Consider the following 20,158-nt stretch of genomic DNA (forward strand, 5'->3'; position numbering starts at 1 on the left):
CCCTGGCCTAAGGCAGGAGAGAAATGTTTTTCAATCTGTGGATGGGAGGGAACGTTTGCTACAAATCTTATGCATTCGTTTTACTTTTTAACAATTATTTTTTCCGATCTTGTATTTCTTTCAGGGTTTGGTTTTGGATCATCTAACACGTAAGTACCGTTTTGTGTCCAACGCTTCATTAAAAATACACATGGAATCAGTATAAAAGAGTTGAATGGTTTACAAGAACCAGCTTTAAAAGTAGCAGTAATCACACTAGTTCTGATTTCCTTCTTAGTGGCACTGCATAGAGCTCAAACTCCAGGCTCTGAGTGTGTTCTTTCCAGTGAGGTTAATCTTCTGTGTAAGAGAGAATTTTCAGTTCCATCATGCTCTTTCTCCACCTCTTGAGCACATGATGTGTGTGCTCAAGCTGTGTGTGTGAATCTAGTATCTACTCCATTTATCAGGTTGAAACAAGAAATGAAATAAATTGGTACTTTTCTGTCTGAATTAGGATGATGATTTACAGTTAAAGAACAGGACTAGGAGCTGAGTTTAACTCTGTCACCCACTTTGTCACTGCTTTGCTGGATTACTTCTAGCAAGTGTCTTTTACCTTATTTCCCTGTCAAGTAGAGAAAGCATGTATATCTCCAGATGGTAGGCTCTAGAATAAGTGTAATTATATCTAGTTAGTATGTGTTGATGCAATCTCAGGTAAAAATACCAATACGTTCTCATAATGAGCTTCTGATACGAGGGAGACTGAAAGTTTGAGAGATCTGCTGAATTAATGCTGCTGAGGGATACTTTAGCACTCATTGCTGTGTTGTTTGGTTATTTTTCTTGCTCCACAGATCTTCCTCTGGATTTAGTGGATGGAGAAGCTAGGAACATCCTGAGCTCCTGTAGAACGGTGCTGTAGCTCCTGCGCTTCATGAGTCACCTTCACGATCAATATCCAAACAGCTTTTCTTTTAAATACAACTTCTTGGACTTTTTTGGTTTTTAAGAAAAAGATTTTGCTTATTTTTATGCAACACTTGTTCTTGCTCTATATTAAACTATTTTATCTGCCTTGATGTTATTTTTGTTGGAAGGTTTAATCTCCCTGGATCTAGAAGAATAGATGTATGCTGCAGTTACCAGCCCCCTGCTGGACTTAGCTTTCTGTTGTTCATCCCTTCCCCAGGCATGGGAGTAGCTCGAGTTGGTTCCTGATATAAACCAGCACGTTTTTCATTGAAGAGCAGGACTGATTATCTTAGGCTCTTAAGAAAGGGCTGTGGTTTGCTCTGCTAATTTTAAGTATAGGATGGGGCACATGCTTATCTCACTGAAGTGCTAAAACTGAGTCATGTGTGAGCCAGAGGCTTAGTGGAGAAATAGGAAATTATCCGAGAAGAAACTGGCAGCGTGCAGAACACGTTCCCATGGCAGTAACATTCAGCAAAGAGGTGGGAAGTAAAAGCTCTCCTATTTTTACCTTTCTGTAAATTTTACAGAACTCAGAAAATGAAACTCAGGTTATAGGGAAAACTTCTGGCCCTTGAATTCGAGGTGTGACCACCATCCAGGGGCATTAGTGATTTTGGCTTTGGCTGTTGGATTCTGTCAGCTACATTTTTTTATAACGTGTATGAGATTGTACTTTTCCCCTGTAGCTCTTAGCTTTAGTCAATAACGTTTGTGAAATTCTTGTATGTTTATACTTGAACATACTGAGCAAATGTTTTAAAGAGTGCCCTGAAGGCATTCTGGACAAACACTTTTTTCTATTTGATGCATCTGACCTCCATGAAACCTCTAAATGATGTAATGGGTTTTTGTTGCTCTGTGAAAAATGCATTTGAAATAACAGCTTATGTATGAGTTGAATACATGCAGATTGGATGCTTTGATCTTGTTGGTCCTGTTAGGACATTTTGGGGTCCTTCTGCTTTTTCTGTTTTCAGCAGAAACAATCTATGTTGCTAACATTCAAATAGTTGATAACTGCTTGTTTTCACGTCCGGTGTTATAAACTAAATACTTGTATCTATCAACAGATCCTGAAGAAATTGCTTTTTTCAAGTCAACCTGAAAAGTTAGCATTCGACCTCACTCCTGTCCTAGTTGTGAAAGTGTCCCTCCTATCTCTGCACCTGGCCATGGTGTTAGGTAGGTTCCCTTTAAAAAGGAAGACCACTGAATATGTGGAATATAGTGTACAAGAGGCTTATTTTTAGCTGTGGAGAGGCTTTGCAAGGCTATAGGCTCTAGGGCTTTTACATATGCCCTGGGTTTCTGAACTCTGGCATGCCACATGTTGTGTTAGAGACAGCGCTGTTGTCAGGGCTTTGCGTATAACCTCCCTTCCCCTCTAATGGCAGAGAGCAAGTGCTGACCACAGCACTAGAACAGAGGAGAAAATTTTCTGAAATTTGCTGGTTTGGAGATGGAAAAAGCTGCAAATGGGTTGAAGTGTGTCCTCCTTGCCTATACGTTTCTTAGGCCTAGAGGTGATACTGCTGTTCTGCTTTCCATCCTCTTTATAAATAGCAGCTGGCCCAAACCATTGACCTTAAATTCTTTGCATTAATCTCCCCTCGCTGTGGCATGCAACACCTCCTAGCAAGGCTGTATCAGCTGTGCTCCCCCAGATAGCCAATAATGCTCTTGCTGTGGAGAAGATTGGCTTGGTAAGAATGTGATGTTGGCATGCTGAGCCATTTAAAGTTTCTCTTTTGGAATGATGGGAGCAGTTGGAGGTTGGCCCTGCTGTGCTGCTTGGTACCTGTTTAACTCTTTTACCCTCTGCAAGTGAGGGGTCGTAGGAATTACTCGAGCTCCTGATGAAACACGCCTTTTCTTGCAATGCTTCCAAAATCCAAAATGCTGAAAACCCAACCCCCTGAACTATCTGCCCTTGAGAAACGGGTGCTGCTCCTGGTTTCCATAGTAGCTGCTGGAGGAGCTGAGCAGCGTAGAGAGGCTGATCGTGACCACAAGCCTACAGGAATATGCACAAAATGTAGCGAAGTAGACTTTGAAAAATCTGCATTTTTATTAGATGACTCAAGGACTTGGCAAGTGCCTGTGACGCTCGGCTGGTGGTTGCCAGAAGCCGTTACAGTCTGTCATCTGTGTTAGGTGGCCTGTGATCTGATGGCCTCTGTCCAGGTTTTTGTGGACAGATGTCCACCAAAGAATAAAGCTGCTAACACGAAAAGCCCCTCTCTTGGCAGACCTGGTAAAGGAGCCAAGGACTAACTGGGCTGGAGCCCTCATTTGTCATCCGTGCTGGTTAATCCTTAAATAACTCATAGTGACTGTTCTGGGACTACTCTGAAGGAGGTCATCATCTTGTCTGTGCTGATGTGGTAGTGCCTTTTTTCCCTGCCACTTCAGTATGAGAAGAAATCTTCCAAGGCTTTTATCAAAGGTGGGTTCTTAATTATTCCTAATGAAAGAACACATTTAATTTCACACTCCCCCTGAGACCACACCATGGCCGTGGGGCAGTGGCAAGCTGAGTGGTGGTGATGCTCTGCTATGGCGGAGCACTAATGATGGTGTTGAAGACTTGGTGGGCGAGGGGGAGCCTGAGGCATAGAGACCTCCCCAAACGCATTGAGAGACCAGACCGGGGACTTCTGCTTTCTTCAAGTTGAAAAGAGCAACAGAGGAAAGAGCCTTTTTCTGGAAAAGGAAAAGTGTAGCTTCATCACCAAGAGGCACAGAAGATTAAATTTTTGTTTTAAAGGTTTTTACTGTATAATACTTGATATTGCAGGATATGGGCGTCTCGCAGAGTACCAGTGGTCTCGGCCATATCCCCCCATCCAGATCTGTCTCTGAGGAGGGAAGGGTATCATTTTTTTGGGTCCTTCTGTGCTGCAGTGCCATGGTGCAGAGGTGACCAGAGGACAAATGCCAGTGGCGTCCCTCTGCTGTTGGACCGAGGAGGGGTATGTAACCATGCTGCCGGGTTATCCCTTGGCTTGGCTTGTCCCTCATGGCCACGTCCCTGCCTGAGCGGTGCCAGTGGCAGCGCTGATGTGCTGCTGACCAAAACCCTGGTGATGCTCCGTGGAGAAACCAGATGTTTCGGACATGACCGTTCTGCTCGGCACAGATTTATCATCCTCAGCAGCGAGCTGCTGTGGTATGGTGAGTCTCGGGTATGAGTAGGATCCCCAGGAGAGATGGTGGAGGTGGGAAAAGTGCTGCTGCGCATCTCAGACCCTTGCTCCAGCTGCTGACAGCAGGGAGCGAGGCAGTGGAAAGGTGAAGGTAGGGGTTGGCACTACGTCCCCTCCCACCCCTTTACCCAGGAACCAGGGGTACAGTTTTGGCTGGTGCTGGTCCCTGTCCCTCTCTGTGTGGAGCTGCTTCCCTTCGCTCTGTCAGCCCGTGTATGTGTCCCTGCCGCTGCAGGCCTGGAGGCTGGAGGGACATTTTATTTATCCCTTCTTAGTTTTCATGTGTCCTGCCCTTGTGCATTGCTTTCAGCATCGCTTACAAGGAAAAATAATCCGGCATGAGGCTTTGGCATGAGCGTGTGTGGTAGCGCCGAGGGAGTTTTTGTTCCCAGATAAATGTCGTGTTGAGCCCCAGGGGAAGAGGCAGCCACAGCTCGGTGGGGATGAGCAGCACATTTTATTTATCCCTTCTTAGTTTTCATGTGTCCTGCCCTTGTGCATTGCTTTCAGCATCGCTTACAAGGAAAAATAATCCGGCATGAGGCTTTGGCATGAGCGTGTGTGGTAGCGCCGAGGGAGTTTTTGTTCCCAGATAAATGTCGTGTTGAGCCCCAGGGGAAGAGGCAGCCACAGCTCGGTGGGGATGAGCAGCCCTTGATCAGCAGCAAAACCAGCCCCAGAGTCTTGCAGCCATTGAGAAAAGACTGACTTTTCCTCACTGAGGGATGAGCTTGGATGTGTCGGCACATTTTTCAACTCGGCACATGTAGATGTGCCCCTGCCCTGCCCCGGCTCCCTGAGGTCCCCACGGTTGGCCTCAGCACGTTTCTTGTCTCACACCATCCCCACCGTGTTTTTTGGCAACTCCCAGTAGGTCACAGAGCTCCTTCTCTGCAGAAGTGTCTCTGACTCCCGCTGCAGAGCTGCGACTTCTGTCTGTGCCTTTATCCCATGCGGGCACGCTCTGTGCTGCCAGGGCCTGTGCCTGAACCCAGGCCCTTCCCTGAACACGAGATAGGTGAAGTGCTGTGGCACCGCTTCTGGGAGTGCGCTGCCACGGGTGATGCTCTGGCCTTGGCCGCAGTCCTGCCTCATTGCAGGGTCCCCTTCCAGTGCTGGAAGGGACGGGTGATCCCTCCCTTACACCCCCTTGCTCATAGCAGAGTGCTGGAGGCACTCCTGGGTGGGCGCTCCTTGCCAAACCTCTGCAGGTGCCAGGAGGTTCAGCGTTTCAGAGGTGCTGTGATTAAATGATAACAAAACGGCTTCTGCGTCAAGGGTGAAACAAGCTATCCCTCTGTTTTCAGAGGAAAATGTGGGACAACCCCAGTTACGAATCATGGTAGGGTCAGACCTGACTCTCCAGTGCTGCTCTTCTGTGTTCGGATGCATTGCCAGGACCCTGTACTCGACAGCTTGGTGTGGGGACCAGTACACAACAGTGTTCCCAAATGCTGCCGTGGAGATCTTGGTGCAGATTGGGGAGATCTGTTATAATTACGTGCATGCAACACATGACGTGGTATTTTATTTTTTTCTAATAGATGCTTCAAGACTTTCCAGTGCATTGCTAAAAATATTTTGCTTGAAAACATGACGGAATAAAATGAGTGTTTGCAGCTGCTGCACGTGAACAGCTTAACAAGATGTGAGAGAGAAGAAATAGGAAACAAAACCTGATTTGCATCAGCAGAGAGAAGTCCCTGTAAAAAGTTTTGAGCAGGGACCATGGAGACCAGAGGGCGTTTCTTCAAATGAACAAACTGTTTCCTCAGTCTGCTTAAAACCGAGGTTAGAAAATCACGGAGCCAAGTGACAAAACTTCTAGAAAGGCGTAGTTTGATCTGTAGCCTCAGCATTCCCAAATGCACTGAAAATAGAGGATGGATGTTGGTGTTACCTGAAGCACCAGAACTGGGCTCCACCATCGGCTGAGCTCTGCTGGACGCAGCACCCGATGCCCTTCCCACTGTCCGGGTCCTTCTCGGGAGGATTTTGGATGTCTCTGTGCAGGCAATAAGTGAACGGGCGCTCTCGGCTTTTTCAGGGTGTCACCCAAAACAGCTGTGAGTTGGCTGGTGTCCCCTCTCCACCCCTCTCTCCCTCCAAAACTAGGACATCTAAATTTAACCTGCTCTCCACAGATGAGGCTGGAGAGTTTCCACTGTGCAAAGGGATCCCACTCAGGGCCTGTCCTCTCCTCTGCTCGGGCTCCATCCATGCATGTTCCTTTCCTTGAGCCATGACCTCCCATACGCCTCATTCCCTTCCCCTGCAAAATTTGGATTTGTGGCGGGATGGGCCCATGGCAGGAGCTGGGGCACAGACCTGGGAGGTGCCAGGGTTGAGCCCTGTGCAGCGCTGGGTGAGCATTGGAGCTGTGCTGGCTGCTCAGCCAGGCACCGCTCTGCTCTCTTACAGTGAATTTGCTGGTTTCCTCCTTTACTGGAAAGCAAACAAAATCTAAGTTTGAAAAATGTTGGGAGGGGGATGAATAATGAAATGGATACAGGGTGGTATTTGAGAACCAGCGGCACATTGCAGCAGCGTTAACCGCTCATTTGCACAGGTCTCCCCGGGTACCAGGGCCAGGCCGAGAGGCCGCCCCTCTCCAGATGCGGTGTTTGCAGCTCGCACCTGAGCAGCCTTTTGCTCAATAAGCAAACAGCGTCAGGAAGCCGAACTGTGCAGAAGTTCAGCTGCTGCCCGCGCCAAGCGGCGCGGCTCTGTCCTGCTGTCACAAGATGCACAGCAGCCTGGTGATGAAAAATGCAGGATGTCGGCTGGTATTTTTAACCAGAAACCTCCACGCTCTATCTGATGCGACACAAGAGGTGAAACGGAGAGAAAAGGCACTCAGGGGTAAATAGGGTGTTTATCGCAGCTGTGAAATGTGAGTGCAGAGGTGGTGGAGCCGTTCCTCTTAAGACCAGCCACCGCCTAACGACTCCAGGCAGACACATTTGAAAACTTCACTTTATTTCTGTCTTATAAAAGCAGGGTTTTGTTTTTTACATCTCTGTAAAGTGTCCAGACTCAGTACATCTTGGGTTTGTTTTCACAGTATCTCTGCAAGACCAAGGACAATTCTTATTGCTGCGCCAGGGACAGCAGTGCTGAGGTTTGGGCAGCCCTCACCGTACCCCGCTGCTGGACCCAGCCTTGCTCCCCCCTGCACCAGCTCCGCAACTCTGCCCCTCCCCAGTGCCACTTAACATCCCCATCACCTCTCCAAGGGGCTGCCCCTCGCTTGTCTCGGTGTCAAGGGTAGGAAATGAGAACCAAACAGCCCGTGACACTGCTCATGTTTGGCTGTGCTCGATGGTGTCTGCCAGCCCCTGCAGAGGGTCTTGGCCGGGGCCCACTCTGCTGCTTCCCACCGTGGACTACCACAGGATTTTGTCAGGGGTGGTGAGGCTCAGCTGCTGTGGGGATCTGGGGCTGTGAAGAACTGAGCGTCGTTGATGAGAGGTGAGGCAGAGACAAGCTCTCGTACATCAGTATCCCATGTTGGTGCCCTGTCACTCTCCCATCCTATGGGCATTCCAGGTTCTGCAAAATGCTGCCAGAGTTTTAAAAATCTCTGCTTATTTACCACCTTCCTCGCTGCAGGATGCCCTGGGTCCCCAGACATTTAAGTCCTGTTCGGACCCTGTCAATCCCCATCCTAACCACAGGGCTGTTAACCAGCCCTATCAATAGCCATGTCTATAGCACCTGTTATTTCCAGCCACGGTTCCTCTCATATTCAACCTGTCCCCGTCAGTTTTATAATGAAGCAGCATTGGAAAAACATCACTTTTAATCACAACGCATGAAATCTCGGAAGAGGCAGCATCGCTTTTCTATGCCATGTCTGGCGAATGGAGGTGGAGGGGCACCTTTCAACCTAGGCACGGGATAAAGGCATTCTTTGGGAAGGGAGAAATCCATGCAAAGCCAACCCCAACGTGAAACTTGAATTTCGTATTTACTGCTCAACTGGGTCTGTTCAGTGCAACAGGAGGAATCAGCCAGGAGGTTACTATCGAATTGCATGGATGCATCCAGTCCACCAGGTAGCGGGAGTAGGAGGAACCAGATTGACTTAATGCATGGGGAGACTAAGTCCAACACAAAGCTAAGTGGAAAAGGACGTAGGTGTTCCCTGAATGTGGTTTTTGGTGACTGAGAAGAAATCTTTCCTTGGAATTCCTTCGTGCAGCTAATTAAGACAACTGGGTCCAATTTCTTCGACCCATGCTGACATCAGTGAGAACTGTAAGTACTCAGCACCTGGAGACAAAGTGAATACCAGACAAAAATACCCCTTCTGCTCCCACCCGCGGGACTGCCCAGAAGTGCATCTAAGCTCTAGCCGAGATGCGTGCAAGCGCTATCAGCAATTCACCCACGGCTCACATTTTGTCCTCTTCTGCATGTATTGCCTAGGAGAAAATACAGACAAGTCCCAGAGGGCTGTGCCCGGAGAGCTATAGTTAGGATTTGAATCCATGTAAGAAAATGGAGTTTAATACAGAGAGTGACTGTGCAAGTCAAAAGTCTCCCTAGCTTCACCCTTTATAGTCCCAAAGCCTGGATTTAGGCAACCTTTGGCTCGTGGATTTGCGTCTGATCCAGTCCATCCATTCGCAAGCTGCTGGTAATGCTGGGCTTCCCACCTCAGAGATCTGCCTGCTGGAGAGAGCAGCTCTGGGGGGGAGCATCTCTGAGAAGCAGTGGATGGAGGAGGGTGGGCTCCACTGGAAATTGGGTACAGGTGCAGGGACCCAGGATCTGTGTTTGCTGGTTTGAGACTGTTATGGGGGGGGTGGGATATATCTTCTGGCCGTGCTTTCCCCAGGCAGGTGGTGGTGTTGAACCCATTGCCGAAGTAGATGGTGTGGCTTTGGAGAAGCGAGGAAGGAGAATTTCTTGCTGGTAACATCCCATGTGGAAGATGGTGATGGCAATAGCAGCTGTAACTGGTGCCTCTCCAAGGGGAGAGCCTTTTGAGCAGCGTGTGTGGGGCTGTAAGACCTGTTCAGACCAGGGCCAGGCTTGTGCCTGGCACCTGAGCTCGTGCCAGCCCCAGCTCTTGAGGCAGATTGTCAGTATGAGGAAGAAATGTTACATCAGGGGCAGGAGCTGCAGCAGGAAGGGGAGGATCTGCCTCAGGCCATGTGTTAGAGTGAGAGAGCAGGTCCTCCACTCCCCTCCTGTGCCCTCCAGATGCCACCTCCGCTGCAGAGCTTCCTCTGCCCTCAAACCCTGCCCCTCCCATTCAAATGGCTCCTCACTCCCTGGAGGATCTGCACCCAAGGCTCAGATATTGCCCTGCTTGCCCCTTCCCATGCATTACCCTTTGCTACATAGATGTTTGTGCCATAACCAGACAGGTACAGAATCACCCGTGGTCCTGGTACCCCTTTCCTGACAGTCATATGGATCACGAGGTCAGCTGGAAGAAAATGATTTACTAAACCCAATGTGATTTGTTAGCATGGGAAGAAAAGAGTTTTTCATAGCTTTTGCTAGGAATGGGTGCCTGTTCCTGAATTACGGATATTGCTGGGTAGGCTCAGTAGATAAGATCTGCCCTCACTTACACCCATGCATCTCCAATGACTTCAGAAGGATCCTTTTTGTATCCTGCTCTCCTTACAGCACTGTCATTTGGATTTCACGGGAATATGGGGCAACAGAGCTTCACCCAACGGCAGCCGCTGCACAAGCTGCTGGCTCTTACGCCACAAGGAGGCGAGACCATGGGTTAACTGGGCAAACATCTGCGTGTCCTAAAGACAAACCCAAGGTGCCATCCCCCCGCTCGATTTATGTTGACTCCAGAGATTATCCCACGTTATAACGCTAACGGGAGACTGAGATCACCCAGTGCAAGCTGCATTGCTACCCCTTGCGAAGCAGGGAGATGGCCTCGTAGCTCCCACTCGAGAGCCATCCTACAGCAGGTTTGTTATTTGCATTGCTTTGAAACTGAGATTATTTCCGTGCTTCCTTGTTCCAGGTTTTAAAACCAGGATTTTCTTTTTGTCACACTTCTTCTAATTTCATCCATCAGCCCACGACACACCGACAAGCTATTCCTTGCTCCAAAACTTTCTCCCAAAAAATTCTGTAGAAAGGACATTCTGCCTGGTGGTGGTTTTGTTTTTTGTTGTTTTTCAAACATAGCTTTAAGGCAAAAGTTTGGCAATGCAAAGCAAAGTCTACATAAGGCCGCATGACTTGGATTTGCAACTCAGAACCTTACAGCTTAAAAAAAAAAATATATCTCCTTATCTTAAATAGTCAACTTTTTGCTCCAGGAACTTGTATGTGTTCTCAACCGAAAAGAAAAAAATACCTTAAAATCCCAAATAAAATGTTCTTATTGTTCTGGGCAGTCTGGACAAGCTCATGAGACTGAAGTTCAAACAGGAACTAAGGTAGGGAAGAAAAAAAAAGCTCTAGGGATAGACATCAGTGTTAGTTTCTTCCCTTAGGAATCCAGTGATGAGACAGACCCCAAAGGTCTCCTCTTTAGCTTTAGCACAGTGAAATCCGTCCCAATGGGAGAAGGTAGAATGGTTGCATTTGTTGAATGAACAAAAAGTGCATTTTGATTTTGCTCAGATTATACGCGTGTATCCTAATACCTAAGTGATTGTTTTGCTTCATTGTTTTTGTGGGGTGTTTTTTTTTTCCCTCCCTTTTGGTGCCGGGACGCCAGGTTTTATATTATCGGTGTTTTGGAGGTATCACCACAAGTGGTGGTCCATCCTTTGGCCTCCACATGAGTACCTGAGCATCATTGGCATTGGGTTTGACAAGGGCACTGGGTGGTATTGGCTCATTCTTGCTGAGGACCTGGGGCTGCTCTTGAGCAGAGGGCTCCTGCAGCTTGGCACGCTGGCCCAAGGGCCTGCTGGGGTTCACCTCGATGCCCAGCCTCATGCGCCATTTGATAGTCTGCAAGGTCACCATTTCGTTGGTGGCCGTGTTGGTTGCAACCAGCCACGTGGTGAAGCTCTGATCCCGGTGAATGCTCGTGAGCTTGGCCACGTTGCTGTCGCTGACGGGCACGGCCCACGTCACGCTTGGGTAGAAGTTGTCGTTCATGCTGATGTTGAACTTGGCCTCCTTCTTGGTGGGACCCACGATGGTGCAGGTTTCTGTGGTGTTTCCATACCAGGGATAGTTCACTCCATCCGAGTCGCTGATGGCCTGGATTTTACCATCCAGTAGGTCTGGAAGTTCCCAACTTGACCTGCCACAATCAACAACAAATTATGGATAATATATTAATTAATTACTTTAGAAGCATGCGGGACTTCGAGGAAGGAGAGGAAAGAGTTGTGAACGCATTCCCCCTTCAGCTTTTACTGGAACTTGTGCCTTTCATGCCATCCTGCTGAAAAAAAATTAAAACTGCAAATTTCCAGGACTGATCATGCATCTGTCCTGCTGTTAACCACCACCGAGGAACCATCACCCCACAGGGCCAGGGCTTTCCAAGCAGGAACCGGTGGCTCCCTGGAGTGGTTCAAAATATGTCAGGGTTTAAGTAAGGCTGCAAAGGGCAAGTGCTCAGGAAAGCTCCAGTGTTGGAGAAAATGCAGTGATGCAGGGATCTTTCTGCTGTTTGAGCACAAGGACTTGCTCCAGCGCCGTGTGCGGGATCTCCTGTCACTTGTGCTGTGAGAGCAGGGCTCAGGGCTGGGTTTCTTTCTCTCAACAGCACAAAATCTCCTGTGTCGGCAGGAAAATGGGCAAGCTCAGAGCTGGCCCTGGGGCTGAGGTGACAGGAGACAGCACTGGAGGTAAGATCAAGGACTCAACTGGACCATAAAGCTCCCCACTGCCTCAGTTTACTCTTCCTTTTCAGTACCTGCAAACCTTCATTTTCTCTCTGGATAAGCCATGTTCCCTCCACTGCCTGCCTGGCGCTGGCGGTGTAACCCATCCTTCCCCAGCCCTGGGAAGGACCCGGTTCAAAGGCTGCACCCCATGCTCTGGGGTGGGGATGGTGTTACAGTAATCAGAGAAACCCAGGTCAGCCAGCCTGTAAAACTGCCCGAGCTGGTCGCCTGCACTGGCGAGACAGAAAGGTCAGCATCAGTCTTTCTAGCAAGAAAGTAAATGAAAGTTGTCATCTGTCACCTTATAATGCTGATGCACTACTTGGATTGTTGTTTTTTTTTAATATTAACTTCCAATTTAATTTTTAAGATTAGATTTGCCAATAGAAGCAAACTGCTCTAGATGTCTCAGGTAGGAAAGGGTTAGATATTTGCAGAGTAAAGGCACTAAGATGGCACAACCATAAGCCACGTGCTCAGCGCATGCCAGGTATTTTAAGGACATTTCTTTAGAAACCAGGCTGGTAGAGGTGGCTCTCGTTTACCTTCTCCCTCTTGCCTATGAACCAGCCATCCCTGCCAACTGGAGGTGATGTCCTTGCCACCGAAGTGGCAGAAGGGGCTCTGTGGCAGCAGCAGCAGCTCCCAGCATGGCCCCGCTGTGGGGCTGGGATCCTGGGCTGTGCAAACCCCTCCGAGCCCTTAAGGCCCTGCCACAGGACACACTTTATCTTGGAGGGACACAGAGGGGACGTGCTGGGGCGCATCAGGGTGACTGCCTGTGCCTTCTATTAAATGCTGAGGCTTAAAATAGCCCCTGGACTGGAGCGGGGGCTGTGGGCAGGGGCACATGTCTGACACAGCACGCTCTGGGACAGGCTGCTCCTCTCCACAAATGTGACCGTCTCACAAAGCTGTTCTGATTGTTAATTCCTTAATGACCGTGAAGCACTTCCATGCTTGTAACCACTGCATCGCTCGGATCATTTGCTGTGAATGCCTGGCTGTGTAGCTGGAATATGCCGTGGGGGATTTAAAAAAAATTTCATTTATCTCTTTTTCATGCTTTTTCCTAGCAAAAATCACCCCTGTGCCAGAGCAGATGTGGGGTGAAGGGCTGCACTATGTGAGAGGTTTGCAGGGTGGTGGCCAGGCAGGAACCCAGGAGAGGAAGGTCAAGGCAGAATGTGAGCTGCTCTGGGGGATGCAGGGATGCTTGGAGCTGCTCCGGGGTTATGCAAGCTCCACATCACCCTGTGCAGATTTACGGGCTGCTGTCAGCTCCGGCACCGCGGCTGCAGCAAATCCTCTCCCTCAGCTTGTAGCCAGCAGGCAGAGGGAGTCCTTTCCCTGGAAGAACATTTTCAGCCAAGGCAGCCAAAAGGAGATCCCTGCGCATCCTGCCAGGACCCCCGGCCACTGCAGAGATGTTCACACGCTCTGCTCTCCTGACCGGATCCATCCTGGCTCCCCACCCCCTCCATGCTCTGTGGGGAGAGCCGAGAAGGGAAAGGCTCTGGGGATGGTGAGGATGAGCGGGGGTCATGCTTTGCAGCCCCCCCACCTCCTCCCTGCTGCCAGCCCGGCTCTGAAACACCATCTGGGGCCCTTCCTTTCCCTGTCAGCAGATGGGTTAGGATTATTTCCCATTCAGACAGTGGCGGGCACTCAGCTTGGCTGTCACCCGGGGATGAGATGTGACAATTTCCTGGAGGTTCAGGCATAGTGCTGAGGTGCAGCCACAGCATCTCCATGGGGGCAGAGGTGCCAAACCAGGACCTGAGGTGCTACAGGAGGCTGATAACCCTCCTGGACTACTCCAGCCTGCTTACAGTCAGAGACTGGTGGGCGAATGGCAGGAGAATCAGGTAGAGGATGCTCAGAAACTGCACATCAGCTAAGATCTGCATGTCCCCATTTTCGTTCCCAGTAGATGCATCTGATACCAGACCAGTACAGAACTGCAGAACCTTCTCAGGCTTTGCCCAGGGTTTAAACCTGTGGTTTAAGCTGTGTGAGGGTCCAGGCAGGTTGCTGAAGGCAGGATGCTGCCTGCAGAGTCTGCAAACCCCACCGTGAAGTCGAGCGTGGTCGTGGGCAGCGTGGCTGCACTCCGAGTGGCTCAGAAGAGCACCCTTGCTTACGAAAAGGCGTGGGCAGCAATGGGGAAGAAGAACCCGGCCTGCATTTCTGTGTGGAGCACACTGTGCCTAATTCTAGCGAGCGCGGTTAACCCCGGGGTTTCAAAACCATTGCGTTTTATCTTGGTAACGACAAGAAAAATGAGGCCTTGTGATGGTCCCATGACTGCAGCATGAGCAGAGACTGCACCACGGTTGCCACTGCTGGCGGCTGACCCTCGCCTGTGTGCCAGCAAGGTTAGGAGCCTTCGATTGCATTGTGTGGCTGCATTAAATAATACGCCAACAACTGCCCTTTTGGATGATTTTTTTGAAAGAAGGCTGGGGAATGATCTCTGGCTGCATCAGCATCTTTCTGTGGTGGTGTCAAGCCAAGGAAGGATCAGAAAGTGCCCAGTAGATGCTTTGCTGACAATGGCAGGAGAGAGGTGCAAAAGGAAACCAACCTAGCTGGTTTCATGGGTTCACTGTAGCTCCAAAATCGGTAGATTCTGGCTTGTAATGCTGACAAGCTTGTTACTGCTGCTTCTGAAACCTTCAGAGTCAGTATGGGCATCACCAGAGCCTGGAGCTGCCAACAAACCTCTCTTAACAAATGTCGTGTTGCTACCAGGAAAAGGAACTTTGAGCTATTTCTTGTGGCACAACTGTAGGCCTGCTGCTGACAGCCAAGCAGCTTTATGTAGGTTTTAGCCTCCTGGTTCTCATTCAGACATGTTTCTTTCTATTCTGTCACAGGAAATGGAGCCCCCAGCTCATCCTGAGCCCTGCAGACAGCTGCCCCACAGCACAAACCACAGCGACAGCGAATCCAGCACAGCAGCCTCCAGCCCTGTGTGCCCCACAGTGACACGGGTATGTGCAGTTAACCTTTCCACACAGGCATCAGGCACTATGGCATCTTCAGCCCAGTTCCTTAAAGCCAGCTCCTAATTAGTCACAGGCCTCACGTAACCTTGCTCTTTCCAGCACCCTTCCTCTCCCTAAATAAGAGACACCCGCTCAGACCAGGCTGTGCTGGTGCAGGTACCAGTGCCGTGTGTGGGTGCAGTGAAAAGCCGTCTTGGTTATTTTACATCACTGCCTCTGCCTGTGCTGGCAAACTGGCTGAGAGAAAACCTGATCTTCAGAGCTGCTTAATTTTAAACTGTCCTTTGCAGCACCTCTCTCACCTACAGTGGCACACCATGCAATTCAAGCCAGGGTTGTAGCAAGGAACAGGAAGGAAACTTAAGATGTTGTTCCCCAGCTGCAGGGCCAGGCTGCTGTGGTCCCTCTTCCCCCATCCTCCAGCTGCACGTTCGTGCCCCCTCGCTTGAACCGGCAGTGATGTTTGGTGCACGTTGGCTCGGGGAGTGAAACAAGCAGAAACTGCAATTAAGGGATGAAGTTCTGCTGGTTTAGCTGAGCAGGCTCAAGTCAGACTGGAAACTTTTTACTGGGATAAACTGGGCTGAAGTGAGTGCTCATAGCACAGGTGAGGGCCAGGGACCATGCAAGGGCAGCAAAGCCTTTTCCTCTAAACCCCTTGAGGGTTATTTCTGAATTCCCATGGTGAGCTGACCTCCTCTCACTCCCCATGGGAAGGATAACCTTTTTATTCCCTGCTGAATCTGTTTTTGATTGTGTTTTCCCTGCTGAAGACTGGGGGTTTATTCTCTTGATAAGTCGATTTCTTGAGTTCATTGTGTCTCTGCTGCAGGGCACGGAAGATTTAATCTCACAAGAGCAAGATGCCCAGTAAGTAAAGCAATGCTGTAACACTGCCCCACCGGGTCCTCTGGGGAGAAACATCCACCTGAAACTCCTCCAGATCCTTGGCTGATCATATTCAAATTTCGATTTAATTTATCTCTCTGTTTTGCATATCTCCAACTGCACGCCTTCCCGCACATCTCCATGGAGATGAAGAAACAAGGATAATGCCATTCTGGCATTGCCCAGCTGATGACACAGGTCCCACCAGGTGCTGCACCAGAAACCAGCACCCACCCCAGCAGATCCCAGCGGGGACCTGGTCCAGATGCTCCTGCACAGGTCAGAGCTCTGTGGCCTGGTCCTGACGGCTCCCACTGCACAACAGCATCCGTCCCTAAGGGCACTGGGTAAAACCACCTCGGGGGGAGTGGTAGCACCAGCCCCTGGGATGAGTATTGCCCCAGATCTGCATGGAGCGGGGGTCACAGAGCAAATCTGCATCCTCACGCTGGGGGTTTTCACAGTTCCAGAAGCATCTTCTGACTTACACATAAAATAATCCCAGCGTTTATGTGTTATCTGAGTTTTGATTATTTTACATTTAAAAAATGCTGCATTAAGCCTCAAAAGTGTCAGTGCCGCTTTAAACGTGTGTGTTGAAATTATCCCCTCTGTAGCTACCATTCCTATAGGAGCGTTATGCACAGCTCCATCTGCTCCAGTATTTCTCAGCTGTTTCTGTCCTCAATGTAATGGCCAGCTTATGCTAACAACTTCGGAGCACAAAAGTGAAAAATTAATCCAAAGCCAGCTGTAAATATTAATGCTCCAACTGACCGACTGATTTTTTTATTATTATTTGAAGTTACATGTTTGCCTGTCACCACAGTGATTAAAAAGATCTCTGTTCCAGTAGTCCCTTCATCATGGAAAGTTGGGACAAATACTCTGCTGGCATAAATCAATGCAGCTCTGTGGAGGTCAGTGGGATTATGTTGAGTTTCACCAGCTAACGGCTCGACCCATCCTTTCAAATAGGTTTGTGTCCTGTCTCTCTACATAAAAGTCTTCCAAGAGCGTGTTTCAATGGCACTAAGAGGCCTTTCCTCCCAAACGCCTTTATTTATAGCTTTCAGATGGTGATGGGTCTACAGAAAGAGAGTGGAGGAGCAGACCAATTCTTACTTATGTTTGGGTAACTCCTGTTTTGTATTAGTTAAATGTCAATGAACCTCCTGGGGGGGGAAAATAATCTTTGTTTTTCTGCCTAATAGCTCTCCTACATAGCTGCAGTATTTAATTCTGACTACCTGCTTACAGCACTTAGCTTGTAGATACAACTTTTTTTGCCTCAAAGCATTCCAGCGAGGGAAGACTGTAACAAATCCTCATTTTAAACACAGGGAAACTCAGGTGCAGAGAAATAAAAGGATGTGGCGAGGTTCACAGCCCACAGCAGCACTGGCTGCTCTCTGCCTGGTCCTCTAGTTCAGTGGATGCAAGCTATATTTATATACAGTGGACTTTTCTGTTTTCCTTTGCAGCTGGTCGCTAAAGAGAGGATTTCTAAATAAGCCCGAGAATTACACATGCAAATCCCAAAGGCCTGAAATTGGGAACATCTGAGCAACAAATTGTCCTTGCTAAAGACTGCACTGGAGCCAAAAAGCCTACAGACTTCAGGCCTGCTGTAAGTACTTTTCAAATCGAGATAAGCTGTCCTCCCTTGCCGAGCGTCACTGCCGGTGTTTGCCCGGTGCTCGTTTGCTTCTCCAGACACTTTCTGCTTGAGCAGAGAGGGGACGTGGGGACAGAGCAAGGGGACAGTCTGTCACCTATGGCTGCTCCTCGCTGTGCCCTTCCCTCTGGTCTGCATCCTACAACGCGTATTTGCTTCACAGCTGAGATGCTGAACCCGTGTCCTCATCTGGGCTTATGGGCGGGGGGGGGCAGGAGGGCCGGGGTGTGCGTGCAGATGTTCAGCCCTTCAGGAGGGCACTGCATTAAGCCAGAGTTCCCATCCTCCCCCTGCCCTCCTCGTTCACCATTTTTAAGCCACCCAGAATGACCCTTGAGGGACTGCACTGGCAACCCCTAACACAGGGCACGGGGATAAGCAGATGCAAGCATTGCTTAGACCTGACCTTCCTGTCCTTTCTCCCTTGTCCCCAAAGACGCGGCAGCATCAGCGTCTCCAGCCACCAAACCATCTGCTCTGCGGTCAGGTTTTGTCCCCGTGGCTGGACAGACAGATTTCTGCTGCACCGCTGCTGCCCAGCACCGTGAGTTGCAGAATTGCAGGCAGTGGCAGGTCAGGGGCTGTTGCTGGTTTACTGATTTAACTACGGGCCAAAGCCTGCAACAACGGTTGGTGAACAAACTGGTGGGGGACTGGGAAGAGAGGACTTTTCACAGCAGGGAGGTGACATTTTAATTTGACTCGTTCCTGCCTCACTAGGACTGTCTGACTGGTAACACGGGGGTTTTGGCATGCAAACAGCCCCTAGACTCCTCCTAACTTACATATATACCTACATATTCCCACTCTTATATCACCCAAAAGGAAGATAATGTGAATTTTTCACCCTACTCCACGGTAATGCAAAGGGTTTAGTTATGAGTGGGTTAAATCCACCGTGTGCTTTCCCTGTGGGCTGCCTGCTACTGCGGGCAAAGCAAGCAGGGGTCCTCCTGTGAGGTTAAAGTCTGGTGGGCTGTGGATCCCACAGCCATGGCACACTGCAGCAGCAGCACGGCACGCCGGGGACAGCACCATGCCACAAGTGTCACCCCCTAGGGTTCCTTGGGGCTGGTTAAGGTGCAGTTTTATCCCATAAGGGATGGGGGGAGGGATGCCAAAGAGAGGAATTGGTGGTCAGGGGAACCCCTTGTGTAAAGCATGTATCAAAACAGGGGTGCCTGACCTGGGATTTCAGCATCTCCAGTGCTGCTCCAAAGCTGTTGTGAAATACAGTATTGCTTTTGGGTTCCTACAAGAATGAGGGGGTTTTGGTTAGGGCTCAGGCACATTCCCATTAGAAAGGAACACTTACTCCTTTAAAAGGGCAGTGACAAGTTCTCCTGTATTTTAAACATATGGGAAAGTCCTGTTAAGTTTCAGAAGAGCTGAGTTTTAAAATCAAACCCACTGGGTTACAATTTTTTGCTTAATCTGGTATTTCCCAGCAAGGCCATGGTTCTCTCTCACTCGCTCTTCCCGCACAGCAAATGCACCCGCGCGCGTTCTTGGAAATACTTACATGCCCTGTTCCCCGTAGTGATTGTAAAATTCCATGTGGCTGCAAGCCTGGATCCAGCCCACAATCCAGGTCTCCTTCTTGGGAATAGGGGGCACCAACACTTGTGCAGAGGCTCGGAAGTGAGGGGTCCGGTAGCGCAGGACCACGCTGGAGGACTCGTCGATGCTGGTGGGAATGGGATCGATGGAGGCTTTGACTTCAATCACTGAAATACTTTCCCGGAAAACTTTGGATTTGCAGCTAATACTCTGAATACAGCCCATGGCATACCCCGAGTACAGTCCGACGCAGCTCCTAGGGTACTCCAGCAATCCTGGGGAATATTAGGCATTGAAATTATCTGGTGCGAGATCAATTACAGATCTTCTTGGTTTGTAATCTCAAAACCGATATCCATAGGATAGAAAATTCATCATGTAAAGCCTTAATTTGAATATCTGTCTTGCAAGTACTGCTCCTCTTTTGAGGCTAGCTGCACTTCAGAAGCAAAAGGGCCTTTAAAATTTTTTTCCCCTTTTAATGACCCATTAAATATCTCGCTCAAATAGTCTTTGGGTTAAAGAAAAGGTCTCTTGAGTTCGGTAAATAATGGTGGTGTTCTTAGCTTGATATATTTAGTCCTTCCTTTCCTCAGATGCGGTCTGTCATTCACCGTCAAACATAGGACTAGCCGGTATTTCCCTTTATTCTTTGGATGAAAAGCAGAATGTTGATAGACACATCTATATAAATAATGAAATAGTTTTTAGCCCCAGCTTGTCACAACCGGTGTGGATTTCCACTTCCTGACTTGCAGTTGTTCATAACTTCCTTTCGCACAAAATTACAATAATAACTGAAAGAAACGACGGGTGGAAAATGCAAAAAAAAGTAGCCAGATCTCTGATTTTGGAGTCTCCTCCGCCAGCGATGTCACGGCTTTGGGGATTATTTTTTTCTTTCTCTCTCCTTAGAAATAGCCGAAACCATAAAGAATAACGCGAAGCTCCCGGTCACGCAGGCGGGCTCCGGGGGCTGCGCAGCGGGGCAGAGGCGGCGGCGAGCCCTCCCCC

At 49.2% G+C, this 20,158-nt stretch overlaps 2 protein-coding genes across 2 annotated transcripts in view; one reads left to right on the top strand and one right to left on the bottom strand.

Annotated features, from left to right (window-relative positions):
* LOC104547864 (nuclear pore complex protein Nup214-like) overlaps positions 1-1,064 on the top strand; it is a gene marked incomplete at its 5' end in the record, with an annotated part of 13,037 nt that extends 11,973 nt beyond the window's left edge. The window contains 2 exons of the mRNA XM_010193715.1: positions 125-149; positions 840-1,064. Of these exons, the coding sequence (XP_010192017.1) occupies positions 125-149; positions 840-873 (59 nt within the window). The remainder of the gene's footprint in view (positions 1-124; positions 150-839) is intronic.
* Positions 1,065-10,886: 9,822 nt separating this feature from the next.
* On the bottom strand, positions 10,887-19,680 carry FAM78A (family with sequence similarity 78, member A). Its single transcript, XM_010193714.1, is given in 3 exon segments — positions 10,887-11,415; positions 19,107-19,395; positions 19,398-19,680. Coding segments are annotated over 3 exon segments (858 nt in total). The 5' UTR covers positions 19,438-19,680.
* Positions 19,681-20,158: the final 478 nt, after the last annotated feature.

The sequence above is a fragment of the Mesitornis unicolor genome, unplaced genomic scaffold (assembly GCF_000695765.1).
Source record: "Mesitornis unicolor isolate BGI_N332 unplaced genomic scaffold, ASM69576v1 scaffold50891, whole genome shotgun sequence".
Lineage (NCBI taxonomy): Eukaryota > Metazoa > Chordata > Aves > Mesitornithiformes > Mesitornithidae > Mesitornis > Mesitornis unicolor.